Source organism: Natrix helvetica (genome assembly GCF_964273705.1).
Source record: "Natrix helvetica genome assembly, chromosome: 8".
NCBI lineage: Eukaryota > Metazoa > Chordata > Lepidosauria > Squamata > Natricidae > Natrix > Natrix helvetica.
The window spans coordinates 9828837-9843957 of NC_138559.1; the positions used below are offsets into that span (position 1 = coordinate 9828837).

General features: G+C 44.3%; 1 protein-coding gene across 5 annotated transcripts in view; it reads left to right on the plus strand.

The window, feature by feature from the left end:
- The window catches only part of PLEKHA2 (pleckstrin homology domain containing A2), a 112987-nt gene that overhangs the window by 58822 nt on the left and 39044 nt on the right, over window positions 1-15121 (plus strand). For all 5 annotated transcript variants that reach the window (XM_081960801.1, XM_081960804.1, XM_081960800.1 and 2 more), the window contains exons 4-5: window positions 1284-1332; window positions 9781-9878. In XM_081960801.1, the coding sequence (XP_081816927.1) occupies window positions 1284-1332; window positions 9781-9878 (147 nt within the window). The remainder of the gene's footprint in view (window positions 1-1283; window positions 1333-9780; window positions 9879-15121) is intronic.

Below are 15121 nucleotides of genomic sequence, written 5' to 3' on the forward strand. Positions count from 1 at the left end.
CATTGTATTATGGGTGCGGCATGCCCATGCACGACCTCCCTGCACTCCCCCCTTATGGCATGTGAGCCAAAAAAGGTTCGCCATTGCTGCTATAGGCTAATCCTTACCCATTCAACTGATGAGCTGTTGTGACCTGTCAGCTGATGGCCCCTCCAGCAGCCAAATCAGAGGAAGAGGAGGGTAAGGATTAGGGTTAGGGTTAGACAGAGGCAGAGCCTGGGCCTTCCATCAGCCCTCAGATGGAGAGTCAACAGCCCCCAGGTCGCTAGGTGCCGTGCCTGATGCACAGAAGGCAGAGGAGAGGAGGGCAGTGGAAATCTATGGGCTGGTCCTTGGGACGGAAGAGCCACCACTGCTACTGAAGCCCCAGCCTAGTTCTGGGGATAAAAGGCAGAGGGCAGAGATGAATAGATGTGGCAGACAACTCTTCATCTCCCTGCCGGACAGACGTGTTAGCTTGTGGTGAGAGAGAAACTTTTTTGCTGGGCTGCCGGTACTCCTAATTAAAGAAATCTTTGAGTTCACTTCAGAGGGTTTGTCGTGTTCAAAGAGCTGGGCCAGAACATGAGCAACCTCAACCTGGTTACCTCAGATTGAAGTTCTCCATCAGCTTGATGGCTAAGGATCAGCCTATGGTAGTGAAGCTAAAAAATAAATGGCCAACATGCATGCATTGGTTGGAACTGGTTTTTGCAATTTATATCCTGCCATGAACTCCGTAGAAGTAGATGCGATAAAAAGAGTGAGCAAAATAAGTTGAGGATAAGAGGAATTGGAGGAGGAGGAAGTCACTAGACCTGTTCTTTGGGCTGAGTTAATTATCTCACCAGCTTTCTCACCTCATTGCTCTGTAACTGGCCTCAGTTATAGGCCAAACTCTTTCTTAAATTAGTGGCAGTAGGTTTGGCCACCCTCTTTAGGTGCAAAAGGACTGGGATGTTGATGTTGGCAGGAGAGAGAATGTGGTCCTCTCAAAATGCATAAACAGCCTGTCTCTGTCAGGGCGGGACCACTCGTCAAGTTCCAGTTAAACTGATTTATTGCTCGCGCCTATACACAAGAATCTAGTTAACTAATAGTTAATTAGATTAGATGTATGCAGAGCACTACATTGGAGCTAGATAAAGAGTTAACAGAATTCTAGAGGGGTTGGACTGTGGGACTCCAGGCTAATTCCTCTCTTGACGCCACCCCCTCTGCCTTACAATCTCCTTCCTAAAACCAAGACTAAAACAACTCAGGCAACCGCATCAGCAGCCCATTTCCATTTCCTTTCTTTGCAGGTCAGTGTGGCTACCCCCAAGCAAAAGCCGAAAACACCGCTCTGTTTTGGTAAGCCTTAATTGTGGGGGAGCAATGCCTTTCACTGGACAGGGGCACATTTACCTTTTGGCCCCTCTGTTGAAGAACTGGTTTTGGGGAAGATTTTTCAAGGGTGAAAGGGATGATTTGGAGCTAAAGAGTTGCTTTTTGTCCCGTAGGCCTCTTCCAAAGGGCAAATGTGGCTGAGTTTGGGGAGGTTAGCTTTAAGGGGTGCTAATATGTATAAGTGCCTCAAGCCTACAGTATCTGTTTTCACCCAATGCCCCCTCCCCAGTGGTGGGATTCAAAAATGTTTACTATTGGTTCTGTGGGCATGGCTTGTTGGGCATGGCGGGGGAAAGATACTGCAAAATCCCCATTCCCTCCCCACCCCACCCCACCCCAATGAACTGCTTTCCAGCTTCATTCTCCTGTGCAAGGCAACAAAAGAAGACTCAGCCAATCAGCTGGGATGCAGAGAATAGATCAGGGGTGAGGCCAGCCAGAGGTGGTGTTTGCCGGTTCTCCAAACTATTCAAAATTTCCGCTACCGGTTCGCTAGAACAGGTCAGAACCGGCTGAATACCACCTCTGCCCCTACCCTCAATAAAATGAGCAGATCTGAAATGTTCAGCCTTGCTTACTCTGCTCTTGGAGAGCTGCAGATTAGGTGCTTTGTTGCTATGTGTAGGACACGGACCATGAGTTGTCCATCTTTAATGCAAGTCATTAAAGGGAGGATGAAGATTGGAGAGCACCTTTGTGGTAATCTTTGGAGCAGAACTTTGGCTTCGACAGGCAATGATGGGCTGCAAACCTCACAAGTACTTCCTGGGAAGAGGAATTGAATTCAAAACACCTTTTGCTCTTCAAATCCAGAGCATTGCATGGATCTTAACCAGTGGTGAAATTCAATTTTTTTTACTACTCGTTCTGTGGGCGTGGCTCGGTGGGCGTGGCAGGGGAAGGATACTGCAAAATCTCCATTCCCTCCCCACTCCAGGGGAAGGATACTGCAAAATCTCCATTCCCTCCCCACTCCAGGGGAAGGTTACTGCAAAATCTCCATTCCCTCCCCACTCCAGGGGAAGGATACTGCAAAATCTCCATTCCCTCCCCACTCCAGGGGAAGGATACTGCAAAATCTCCATTCCCTCCCCACTCCAGGGGAAGGATACTGCAAAATCTCCATTCCCTCCCCACTCTAGGGGAAGGATACTGCAAAATCTCCATTCCCTCCCCACTCCAGGGGAAGGATACTGCAAAATCTCCATTCCCTCCCCACTCCAGGGGAAGGATACTGCAAAATCTCCATTCCCTCCCCACTCCAGGGGAAGGATATTTTTACTACCAGTTCTGTAGGCATGACTTGGTGGGCATGGTGTGGCAGAGGAAGGATACTGTAAAATCTCCATTCCCTCCCCTCTCCAGGGGAAGGATACTGCAAAATCTCCATTCCCTCCCCACTCCAGGGGAAGGATACTGCAAAATCTCCATTCCCTCCCCACTCTAGGGGAAGGCACTGCAAAATCTCCAATCCCACCCCACACTGGGACAAGGCAGAGGTTTGCCGGTTCTTTGAACTACTCAAAATTTCCGCTACCGGTTCTCCAGAACCTGTCAGAACCCGCTGAATTTCACCATGGTCTTAACATATAAGTGGAAAGTGGACAATTAAATTCACTTCTTACTTAGGAAGCAACATTGGGTGATGTTGGTGGTTTTTCAGCTGCACCAACCTAGGAATCAAATGGAGATTTGAGACCTCTTGGAGCAGAGAGTTCTTTGCAAGAAGGGAGGGAAAGGATAAAAAAGGCCATCTTCAGGTTGAGTTCAATTCTTGGGGGCCTGACGGAGACATCTTTACTGATTTGTTTTAAAGAGTAATGAGGAAGTGAGTCACCACCCCTTTTTTTTAAAGATGATGACACATAGCACTGCAATCTAACTTGGTGCAATGTGGTTTCCCTGTGGCTTCCTACCCACGTGGTAAACTGGTGGGCCCCTACCCTACTTTCATGAGGACCAGCCAAGGTCAGTAAGTTGTTGCCACCTAGCTGGTCTCAGAAGGGCAATCTTATGGATATCATTTCGACCTTATGGTAGACCCATGGTAGATCCTCTTCCAAAGGAGGACCACTGGTCCTCCTTTGAAAACGTAATCCTTGTGGCCTCACTTAGAGGTGGATTTCCACTAGCTTAGCCTAGTTTTGCACAGGAAGAAGAAATTAAAGCCTAAGAAATGTTTCATCAGAGCCTCAAGGCCTCCTGTTCTTCTACGTTAAAGGAGAAGTGACAGATGGATTAGACAGTAGGATTGAAGTAAACATCTTCAGACAGGAAGCCCTGGGGAATTAGGGAGGAAGTGACAGAACCACACGAAATGGAGCTGGTTGGCTGCCTTTGTCCTTCCCAGGCAATGTATTATTCTATTAATCTGATTTCTTTCTTTCTTCCACCTCTTTAAGCTTTTAAGAATATATTTATTTATTTAGAAAAAATTTGCCTATTTTACTTCAAGGTAATCCTGATCAGCTTACAATTATTTTAAAAAAAATCAAAACTATCTATCTATAAAAAAGTGACTCTGTGTGTGTGTCAGTGCGTATGGAACGCCTTGAGAAATTTCAAACTTGGTACACAGATGGCTTACTCTCTGGAAACAAATACTGTGTGGGTAAGACATCCCTAATGCCCTTTTTTTGGGGGGGGGTGTTGTGTTTCTGTTAAGCTACAGCCTGTTGTGCCTTAAAATGGCTTCTATTGTACTGCCGTAAAATGGCTTCTACTGTACAGTGCAGTGGAGTTGCCCTGGTAACGGCTTCACAGTACTCCACCATGGGGGTCCCTCTGGTAAGGGGGAAAATCAAACATTAGAAATTACATTTGATCCGGACATTTTCCCCCTATAAATAAATACCTGGGCAACGGCAGGTTATCAGCTACTATAAACTAAAAACAGAAATAAGTGAATACAAAATCCAAAACATGACAGACCGATTAAAAGATGGGGAGGATGGGGAACAGGATGGTGGGGAGGTAGGGTCTGTTGCCAATCGATCAGCCACCTCCACTGTGATAACTCCCCCATTGGAACCGGAAGCTAACTGGCAAAATCTATGATTTCATATCCACATGCATGGAAATAACAGCAAACCTGAGCTGGAGGGAGAGGCTGATCTAGAAGTCGGCCTGTTAGAGAAAATTGCCAAGTTTTCAGAAGCACACCCCAAACTTTGTTGAGATATAAATAGAACAGAATAGAATAACAGAGTTGGAAGGGACCTTGGAGGTCTTCTAGTCCAACCCCCTGCTCAGGCAGGAAACCCTATACCACTTGGAACATTCACAGGTTCTGGAGGCAAGTTGTTCCATTGATTACCATATTTTTCGGACTACAAGACCCGCTGTTGTATAAGACGCGCCAAGATTTTGAACAGGTACCGTGTTTTTCGGAGTATAAGATGCACTGTTTTCCCATAAAAAAGAGAGTGAAAATCTGGGTGCGTCTTATAAAATGAATACAGCATTTTTGGCCTCCCGAAACCCCACCCCCTTTGCAAAAATGGACGTGCATAGCCTTTAGGAGGCTTCCAGAGTGTTCCTGGGGGGGGGCTCATTTTTGCCTTCCCCTAGCACTGCTGAAGCCTGCAGAATGCTTCTGGGGTGGAGGAAGGCAAAAACACCCCCAGTTTTTTTTGCAAAAAATGGCCCGTTTTTTGTCCATTTTGCACAAAAATGGGATGCAAGGGCGGGGCTTCAAGAGGCCAAAAATGGCTGTATTCGGTGTATAAGACGCACCAACATTTCCATGCTCTTTTAGAGGGGGAAAAAGTGCATCTCATACTCTGAAAAATACGGTAATTGTTCTAACTGCCAGGAAATTTCTCCTCAGTTCTAAGTTGCTTCTCTCCTTGATTAGTTTCCACCCATTGCTTCTTGTCCTGCCCTCAGGTGCTTTGGAGAATAGCTTGACTCCCTCTTCTTTGGAGCAGCCCCTGAGAAATCGGAACACTGCTATCATGTCTCCCCTAAAGAGTTGTTTCATCTCCACCTTCCAAAGAAAAGGCTGAGTCACGTCCTCACTTACTCAGGAGCCGCAAGATGGGACAGCTAGAAAGGGTCAGTGGGGAGGCAGATAAGTGGTAGGACAGAATGGTTGAGGATAAACCTTATTGTGTTTTGCTTTGTCAAGGGAAGGGAAACATGGCTTTGATTTCAGGCCCTCTGGGATAAGCGCCCAGTTCTAATGGGATTAACCATATCTAAACGAGATTGCGCTTGGACAGAAATAATGCCCTTTCGAGCGAAGGCAGTTCCTTTGGAAAGTTGGCCCACCAACCAAAGGAAAAGTAGTGCTTGCTAAATAATAATAATAATAATAATAATAATAATAATAATAATAATAATAATAATAATAATAATAATAATAATAATAATAATATAAAATAATAATAAAATAAAATAATAATAAAATAATAATAAAAATCCTCTGATGATGCCAAATGTAGACTTTGCAAAGAGGCTGATGAAACTGTTGACCACATACTCAGCTGCTGTAAAAAAAATCGCGCAGACTGACTATAAAATGCGGCACAATTCAGTGGCACAAATGATCCACTGGAATTTGTGCAAAAATTATAACATTAAAACAGCAACAAACTGGTGGGAACATAAGCCTGAAAAAGTCATCGAGAGTCAGATGGTCAAGATCTTGTGGGATTTTCGCATACAAACGGATAAAATACTGGCGCATAATACACCAGACATCACACTGGTTGAGAAAAATAAGGTTACAATCATAGACATCGCAATACCAGGTGATAGCAGGGTCGCCGAGAAGGAATATGAAAAAATCGCAAAATACCAGGACTTAAAAATTGAAATTCAACGATTATGGCACAAACCAGCAGTGGTAATTCCAGTGGTAATCGGCACACTGGGTGCTATTCCAAAAGCACTGGAATTACATTTAAAACAGTTAAAAATTGACAAAATCACCATCAGTCAAATGCAAAAGGCCGCACTGCTTGGATCTGCACACATATTACGAAAATACGTTACGACGTCCTAGGCCCCTGGGTGGGGCCCGACTAGTAATTAATGCCAAATCCGGCGAAACAACTGGCCGCTGTGATACACTTCTGTTGATGCAATAATAATAATAATAATAATAATAATAATAATAATAATAATAATAATAATAATAATAATAATAATAATAATAATGGGTGTATTCAAGGTTATACTTTTCTGTTCAGAGACAGGATAGGGTAGAGTAGGGTAGGTTAGAGTAGAATAGAATGGAATAGAATAGAATAGAATAGAACAGAATAGAATAGAATCATATAGAAAATAATATAGAAAATAATATAGAAAATAGAATGGAATGGTGTGGAATGGAATGGAATGGAATAGAATAGAATGGAATAATATTGGAATGGAATGGAATAGAATAGAATAGAATAGAAAATAATATAGAAAATAATATAGAAACTAATATAGAAAATAATATAGAAAATAGAATGGAATGGTGTGAAATGGAATAGAATAGAATAATATTGGAATGGAATAGAATAGAATAGAATAGAATAGAAAATAATAAAGAAAATAATATAGAAAATAATATAGAAAGAATTGAATGGTGTGGAATGGAATGGAATGGAATAGAATGGAATAGAATAGAATAGAATAGAATAGAATAATATTGGAATGGAATGGAATAGAATAGAAAGAATAGAATAGAATAGAATAGAATAGAATAGAATAGAATAGAATAGAAAATAATATAGAAAATAATATAGAAAATAGAATGGAATGGTGTGGAATGGAATAGAATAGAATAATATTGGAATGGAATGGAATGGAATAGAATAGAATAGAATAGAAAATAATATAGAAAATAGAATGGAATGGTGTGGAATGGAATAGAATAGAATAGAAAATAATATAGAAAATAGAATGGAATGGTGTGGAATGGAATAGAATAGAATAATAATGGAATGGAATAGGATAGAATAGAATAGAATGGAATAGAATAGAATTCTTTTATTGGCCAAGTGTGATTGGACACACAAGGAATTTGTCTTTGGTGCAGATGCTCTCAATGTACATAAAAAGAAAAGATACATTCGTCAAGAATCATAAGGTGCAACACTTAATGATAGTCATAAGGTACAAATAAGCAATCAAATCATACTAGGAAAAAATCAATATAAATCGTAAGGATACAAGCAACAAAGTTACAGTCCTGCAGTCATAAGTGGGAGGAGATGGGTGAGAGGAAGGATGAGAAGACTAAGAGTAATAGTAATGCAGAGTTAGATCACCCTGTTCTGTGGTTTTGGGTTCGCCTAGCTCCCTCCCCTTAATTGGACAGTCATCCTGTAGCCCATCTCCTTGGTAGAAACAACTTTTTCTCAATTGATGTGCTGCCACCAACTGTTTTAAGTTGGAACCGTCTTTCTCCTTCATTCTAGGTGCAGGCCAAGCATGGGGGGAAAAACCCTTCCGTCTTTCCCTGTACCTGCATGAAAACAAATAGTTTTATGCCAGGGCAGGTAGCTGAGCAATGTGTGGAATGAAGGGGACAAGAGCTGTCCCTAAATGAGAAGTCAAGAAGCATGTAGGATATTTAATTTTATTAATGCGAAGGTTGGCATATATTTTGCAGGCCAAAGTTAATGAAAAAGTCAACCCAGCGTGTTCAGGGGAAATATAAATCAAATGCACCCGATTTAGCATGTTCTCAGGCATAAAATAATCACTCTCCCAGGCGTTTCCTGCAATCAAGAATCAGCGAAGATCTTTGCTCTTAGTTTGAGGCATACAATTGGGAACTGCACGTGCTTTTCAAAAGGCTCGGTTGCAGCCCTAAAGAAGAAGAAAAACACCTGAAGTTATTAAATTGCCTTTTTTATATGGCAGGAGATATGTATGAAACGCATGACTCATTTGTTGCTTTAAGTAGCTGGGCGCAATAGCGCTCTCCTCTCCTCTGAAGAACTGTGCTGTTGAATCTCAGCATGGTGGTTAGAGTGCAGTACTGCAGGCTACTTCTGCTGACTGCTAGCTGCCTGCAATCTGGCAGTTCAAATCAATTATAACCTCTACTTGGGATGGCCATCTTCTTCCCCCAACCACTCATGTGCCTTCAGGACATGCGTGGAGCAGTCAGAGAGAAAGGGAAGTCGTGGTGGCACCATAGTTAGAATACAGAATTGCAGGCTAATCTCTGCTCACTGCCAGGAGTTCGATCCTGACCGGCTCAAGGTTGACTCAGCCTTCCATCTTTACGAGGTGGGTAAAACGAGGACCCAGATTGTTGGCGGCAATAGCAGAGGTGGTATTCAGCAGGTTCTGACCAGTTCTGGAGAACCGGTAGTGGAAATTTTGAGTAGTCTGGAGAACCGGTAAATACCACCTCTGACTGGCCCCGCCCCCATCTATTCTCTGCCTCCCGAGTCCCAGCTGATTGGGAGGGAATGGAGATTTTACAGTATCCTTCAGCTGCCATGCCCACTAAGCCACACCCACCAAGCCATGCCATGTTCACCAAGCCACGCTCACGGAACTGGTAGTAAAAAAAATTGAATCCCACCAATGGGCAATAGGCTGACTCTAAACCGCTTAGAGAGGGCTGTAAAGCACTGTGAAGCAGTATACAAGTCTTAAGTGCTATTGCAGAAACAAGTGCTATTGCGATAGATAGATAGATAGATAGATAGATAGATAGATAGATAGATAGATAGATAGATAGATGATAGATAGATGATAGATAGATAGATAGATAGATGATAGATAGATGATAGATAGATAGATAGATAGATAGATAGATAGATAGATGATAGATAGGTGATAGATAGATAGATAGATAGATAGATAGATAGATAGACAGATGATAGATAGATAGATAGATAGATAGATAGATAGATAGATAGATAGATAGATAGATAGATAGATGATAGATAGATGATAGATGGATGGATGGATGGATGGATGGATGGATGGATGGGTCATGATGGCACAGTGGTTAGAGTGCAGTACTGCAGGCTATTTTTGCTGACTGCTGGCTGCCTGCAATTTAGCAGTTCAAATCTCACCAGGCTCAAGGTTGACTCAGCCTTCCATCCTTCCGAGGTGGATAAAATGAGGACCCAGATTGTTGGGGGCGAGAGGCTGATTCTATAAACCTCTTAGAGAGGGCTGTAAAGCACTGTTATGTGGTATATAAGTCTAAATGCTATTGCTACACAAAAAAGGGCCTTTGAACTCATCCCCTGGACTTCCTGAGGTGGTGGACCATGCAAAGGGAGCTTCTTGGAGAAATTGAAACTGGTTCACGGAGCAGGGAATGAGGAGTGGGGAACTGGAGAAGAACATGGCTCCTTCTAGAAGCCGGGAGGTGGCTACTGAGGACAATAATGCCCTCTCTTTGAAGTGATGCGCAGCTCTTGACCATGATCTTTGTATCTGCAGTTATCAACGCCTTGTCTCAGCGCTATGTCTTGCAAGCCAATGACCAAAAAGATCTGCAAGATTGGGTGGAAGCGTTGAACACCGCCAGCAAGATTACGGTAGGTGGTCTTCTCTCTTGGCCTCAGCTGGGCTTCCCACTAGAGATCCTCAGAGGAAGGGAGAGAGCAGGTCGTTTTACCTGGGTGAAGGTTGTATCTTACCGCTGGTCTCCTTGTGTATTCTTTCCAGGAATTGGATCGGCTTTGCGCCAGGAATGGGGATGCGAGTGAAATTAGGAGTAACTTGGAATGTAAATTGCAAAAGAGGACGAGGGATTAGATCAGTGATGGCCGAGTGCCGAAAAGCGGGTGTGCAGGCAAACCCGGAAGAGGAGCTGCCCAGGGAGCATGCATGGGCCTAAAAATGAACTTCTGGTTTCTGGTGTGCACATGCGCACCCGCCAGCGAGTCTTCCAGTTACTGGCACGCCTGATGATCATCTGGCCAGCGCACATGCTCACGCTGGAAAAGGGAAGACCAGCTCTTCCAGTTTCTGGCACTGCCACACGCACAAAGGCCAGCTGATGATCAGGCGTGCCAGAAACCCGGAAGAGGAATGGGTCACGCCATGTGGGCCAGATGACATGGCTCCATGTGCCACTTCAGACACGCTTGCCATGGGTTCGTCATCACGGGATTAGACAATCACCCCAATCCAGGTTGAAGTGAGGGTTGAAGCTTCCATATAGAGAAATCACTACTTAGAACCGTCCATCTTCTCTCGTTCGACCTGTTTCGTATTTTCTGTGGGGCCCTGGTTTTGGGGCCAGAATACCAGCTGCCTTGAGGGCTAGATCCAGGGATAGGCTGCTTCTGGGGGGGGGGGGTTTGGTTTCGCATGGGTTCGAGCAATCTTCTAGCTAGGATTCTCTCCAGTACAGTGAACCCCCAAATGCCAGCCCTGGCTGGCCACACCCACTCCGCCCCTCCCAGGACTCTCTATGTGGCCCGTTCATCATGCCAGGTAAGTGTAGGTCCCATGCGGAGGCTCAGGGAGTGGGGAAAGAAGTCTGGAAACAGGCCTGTTCTGGCCTCCGGAGTCCAGGGGAAGCAGTTTTTGCCCTCCCGGAGGCTCGAAGAAAGCCTCCAGAGCCTGGGGAGGGTGAAGAACGCCCCCTTTCCCCCCCATGGTGCAGGACGCTGACTAGGCCACACCCACCATGTGCATGCCCACCCAGCAACGGGGCAGCGAACCCATTGCTGCAATTTTTGAAGCCCACCCCTAGCTACATCTGCCCCTCGGCCTCTGCACATGTCAGGGGTGTCCAAACCTGGGAACGTTAAGACTTGTGGACTTCAGGCCAACTGGGGAATTCTGGGAGCTGAAGTCCACAAGTCTTAACGTTCCCAAGTTTGGACACCCCTGGCATAGGTGATTCAACTCCCTTGAAGTTGTTGGGGGAGAAGTAGGGTTTAAAATTCTTCCACTGAAGCACGGAAGGAACTGGCTGAAATAATAGCATTTTCTTCCAGATGAGATCACCCCATCAAGCAACCACAATCACCACATCATTCTTTGTTTCATGGTACGGATACTGTCCACTGGTCCACACGGCTGTACCTGGCGCTTGGCTTTTGCCAGCTCTCTGTTACCTACCTGGAAGGCCATCTTCTTCCCTGGCCTCTGTTCTGAGGAGCTTTGGGATTTCTTGGAAATGTTCTGGTGGTTGTCCTGCCTCTTTCCTAAGAGAGAGCTGTTGTGGGTTTTGTTTTGTGGTTGTTGCGACTGGTCTTCCCCATTGCTGTGTAAGTCAACCGGGAAGAAGAATCTGGAGAGGACCCATAGGATGTGAGAGTTGAAGGACCTCCCCATGAAACTTTAACTGGGCAATCATCCTGTCTTGTTGGGCAGCACAGTAGCTTAGGGGTTAAGATGCTGGGCTTGTTAGCTGGAAAAAGGGGAGCCCAGGTTTGAGACCCAAGCGCCCTGTGATGGGGTGAGCTCCGGTCCTCGCCCCAGCTTCTGCCAACCTAGCAGATCGAAAGCATGCAAATGTGAGTAGATAAATAGGTACCACTTTGGTGGGAAGGTAACAGCTGGCGACTTGACTGTGGAAGTCTTCAGAAAGCATTGGCTCAATGGCCTTGAAATGGAGATGAACATCACTCCCTATATTTAACAGATTAACAGAGTTGGAAGGGACCTTATTGGTCATCTAGTCCAACCCTACCCCCCCCCCCTCAAGCAGGAGACCCTACACCATTTCTCACAAATGGCAGTTCAATCTCATTGGCAATGAGATTGTCAATGACAATGAAAAATCCAACATTCAATTTGGCAAAGAGTAACCAAATATAGGGAGGAGTAAAATCTGCAAGGACTCCTTTATCTTTTAACCTGCCTTGTTAGACAGCTTGTATTAGGGTGTGTACAGGTGACTCTGTCTTCCATAGGTTACATTCACTTGTTTCTTACCACTTCAGACTATAAAACAATAAAATGCATGCAGAGCAGTCCCACTGTGTATTTTCTTTCCTCTACTCTACAAAGAGTGCAGAGAAGAACAACCAGTTTGATTAGGGGACTGGAGGCTAAAACATACAATGAACGGTTGCAGGAACTGACTATGGCTAGTCTAGTGAAGAGAAGGACCAAGGGAGACATGGGAGCAGTCTTCCAATATTTGATGGGCTGCCACAGAGAGGAGGGAGTCTAGCTGTTCTCCAAAGCCCCAGAAGGCCAGACAAGGAATAATGGATGGAAACTGATCAAGGAGAGATTCAACCTAGAAATAAGGGAAAAAATTCTGATAGTGAGAGCAATCAACCAATGGAACAGAAGTTGCCTTCTAAAATTGTGGGAGCTTCATCCCTGGAGGATTTCAAGAAGAGACTGAACTGCCATCTGTCAGAAATGGTATAGGGTCTCCTGCTTGGGGGGGGGGGAGTTGGACTACATGACCTATAAGGTCCCTTCCAACTCTGGTAATCCATAATCCTCTGTCCAGTATTTTTGCTGCGTTGAAAATCTGTGTCACAGAATGGTGGCCAAGCCCAAATGCAGGCAAGGCAGCCTGGCAGATTGGAGGTGCCACCTCCCCTCAAAGTCCAGACTATCCGGATTAGCTTTTGTGCCTACTTTTACCACAACTCCACTCTGCACTTCCACAGAACCTGGGAAGGAACATCTTCCAAATACAGAAAAAGTCTTTGCAGCCTCAGTATACAGTCTGTCTGATTTTATCCCTATTGCCGAATAGAATAGAACAGAATAGAACAGAACAGAACAGAACGGAATTGACTTGAATAGAGTAGAATAAGAGAGTTGGAGGGGACCTTGGAGGTCTTCTAATCCAACCCCCTGCTTAGGAAGAAAACCCTACACTACTTCAGACAAATGGTTATCCAGCATCTTCTTAAAAACCAGTGTTGGAGCATTCACAACTTCTGGAGGCAAGCTGTTCCACTGATTAGTTGTTCTCACTGTCAGGAAATGTCTCCTTAGTTCTAGGTTGCTTCTCTCCTTGGTGTTGTAACCTATCTCAGCCGCTTGTGAAACTAGAAGTTAGACTGTTACAGGTTTACTTCCCGTTTCTGCAGGTGGCTTCCCCTGGAATTAGCCAAGCTTGACTTTTCACAATGGCAACCAGAGTGATGAATCGGAGAGACATTTGGCTAGTCAAGCCAAAACAGAACTGATACATAGTACATTATACAGCACAGGAAGTCATCGTGCTCACCCATACATTTCATGTGATGCTCCATCAACCATTTATGGAGGACACCGATGTGTGATGTCGTCCTTAACTTGCCATTGGCCAACCACAAAGACAGCTGTTGTTGTTGTTCTACATCAAAAACGGTGTTCTCCAACTTCAGCAATGCTTTGTTTTGTTGAAGGCAGGGTCTCCACCCATTTGGCTGTTGCAGCCACATTCCCCTCCAGTCTGATAGATGCTCTTGATGGGCTTTCCATGTCAGGCCCCCTCTCTGCTTTCGGCGCAGAGCCCTCATCAGAGCCTTCCCCAGACTCAGGGACTGGCCCATTTTCCTCCCCAACCTCCTCACCTGTCTGAGTCTGCTCTGCTGGCGGGCCACAACAAAGCCAAAGTTACATTCTTTTCCACATCAAGCACGAAGTTCAGAAGCGGTTTCCATGTGGAAACAAAAGTACTTATGTTCTTTTCTTTAATCTGTAATCGTCGTTATTTATTTTGTACAATGGCAATAAAGACTATACTACTAGTCAATTTTCCCATTTCAGCCAACTCCCTCAATTTCTGCAGCCATTCTTCCATGGTGGGTATCAAAGTGTCTTTGCATTTTTTCCAGTCTTACTGCTGTCAACGTATGTAGTACATATGAGTGGTGCCCTAACCTCTAAGGCCAGAGGGTAGTAGCCAGAGAGAAGGCAATGGGCTCAGAGGTTCTAGTTGCTGCAGGTCACAGCACTGAGCGTTCCTTAATACTCAGCTTGTAGTCTTCGCTGCTGCATTGGTTTGGTTGAGATGGAAGTATGAGATAGAATTGACAGTTAGCAGTTAGAACAATTAATCAGTGGAACAGAAGTTGCCTCCAGAAGTTGTGAATGCCCCAACACTGGAAGTCTTTAAGAAGATGTTGGATAGCCATTTGTCTGAAACGGTATAGGGTTTCCTGCCTGAGCAGGGGGTTGGACTAGAAGACCTCCAAGGTCCCTTCCAACTCTACTATTATATTGTAATTGTAGGTTGATCTGGCAGGTTGACTCTGGTTTTTTGGCTCTGAATCGCCTCCCATCATTGCTTTGGTACCAGATTTTCAATTGGCTTTGAACTTCTCTGGTGTATGGATGCTTCAGTGTGGTTTGAGGCTGCTCCATGCTGGATCAGATGCAGAAGGAGGGTGTTAGCCTAGTAAAAAGCCAGTTTTACCAGCCCGGCCCTTTGCCACCCAGCATCAGACACTAAACTGTAGCTAAGAATTGAATAGAATAATAGAACAGAACAGAATAGAATAGAATTCTTTATTGGCCGCATGTGATTGGACACAAAAGGAATTTGTCTTTGGTGCAAATGCTCTCAGTGTACATAAGAGAATAAATATATATTCATCAAGAATCAAAAGATTCAACACTTAGTGATAGTCAAAGTTACTAATAAGCTATCAGATCATACCAGGAAACAAATAAAATAATATAAATTTTAAAGATACAAGCAACATGGTTATAGTCATAAGTGGGAAGAGACAGATACTAGTAGTAAGGAAGAGAAGAATAATAGTAATACAGTCTTAATAAATTATTTGAAAGTGAAACATAGATTTGTCAAAAACAGATCATGCCAGACTAATCTTATTGCATTCTTTGATAATGTGACAAAATT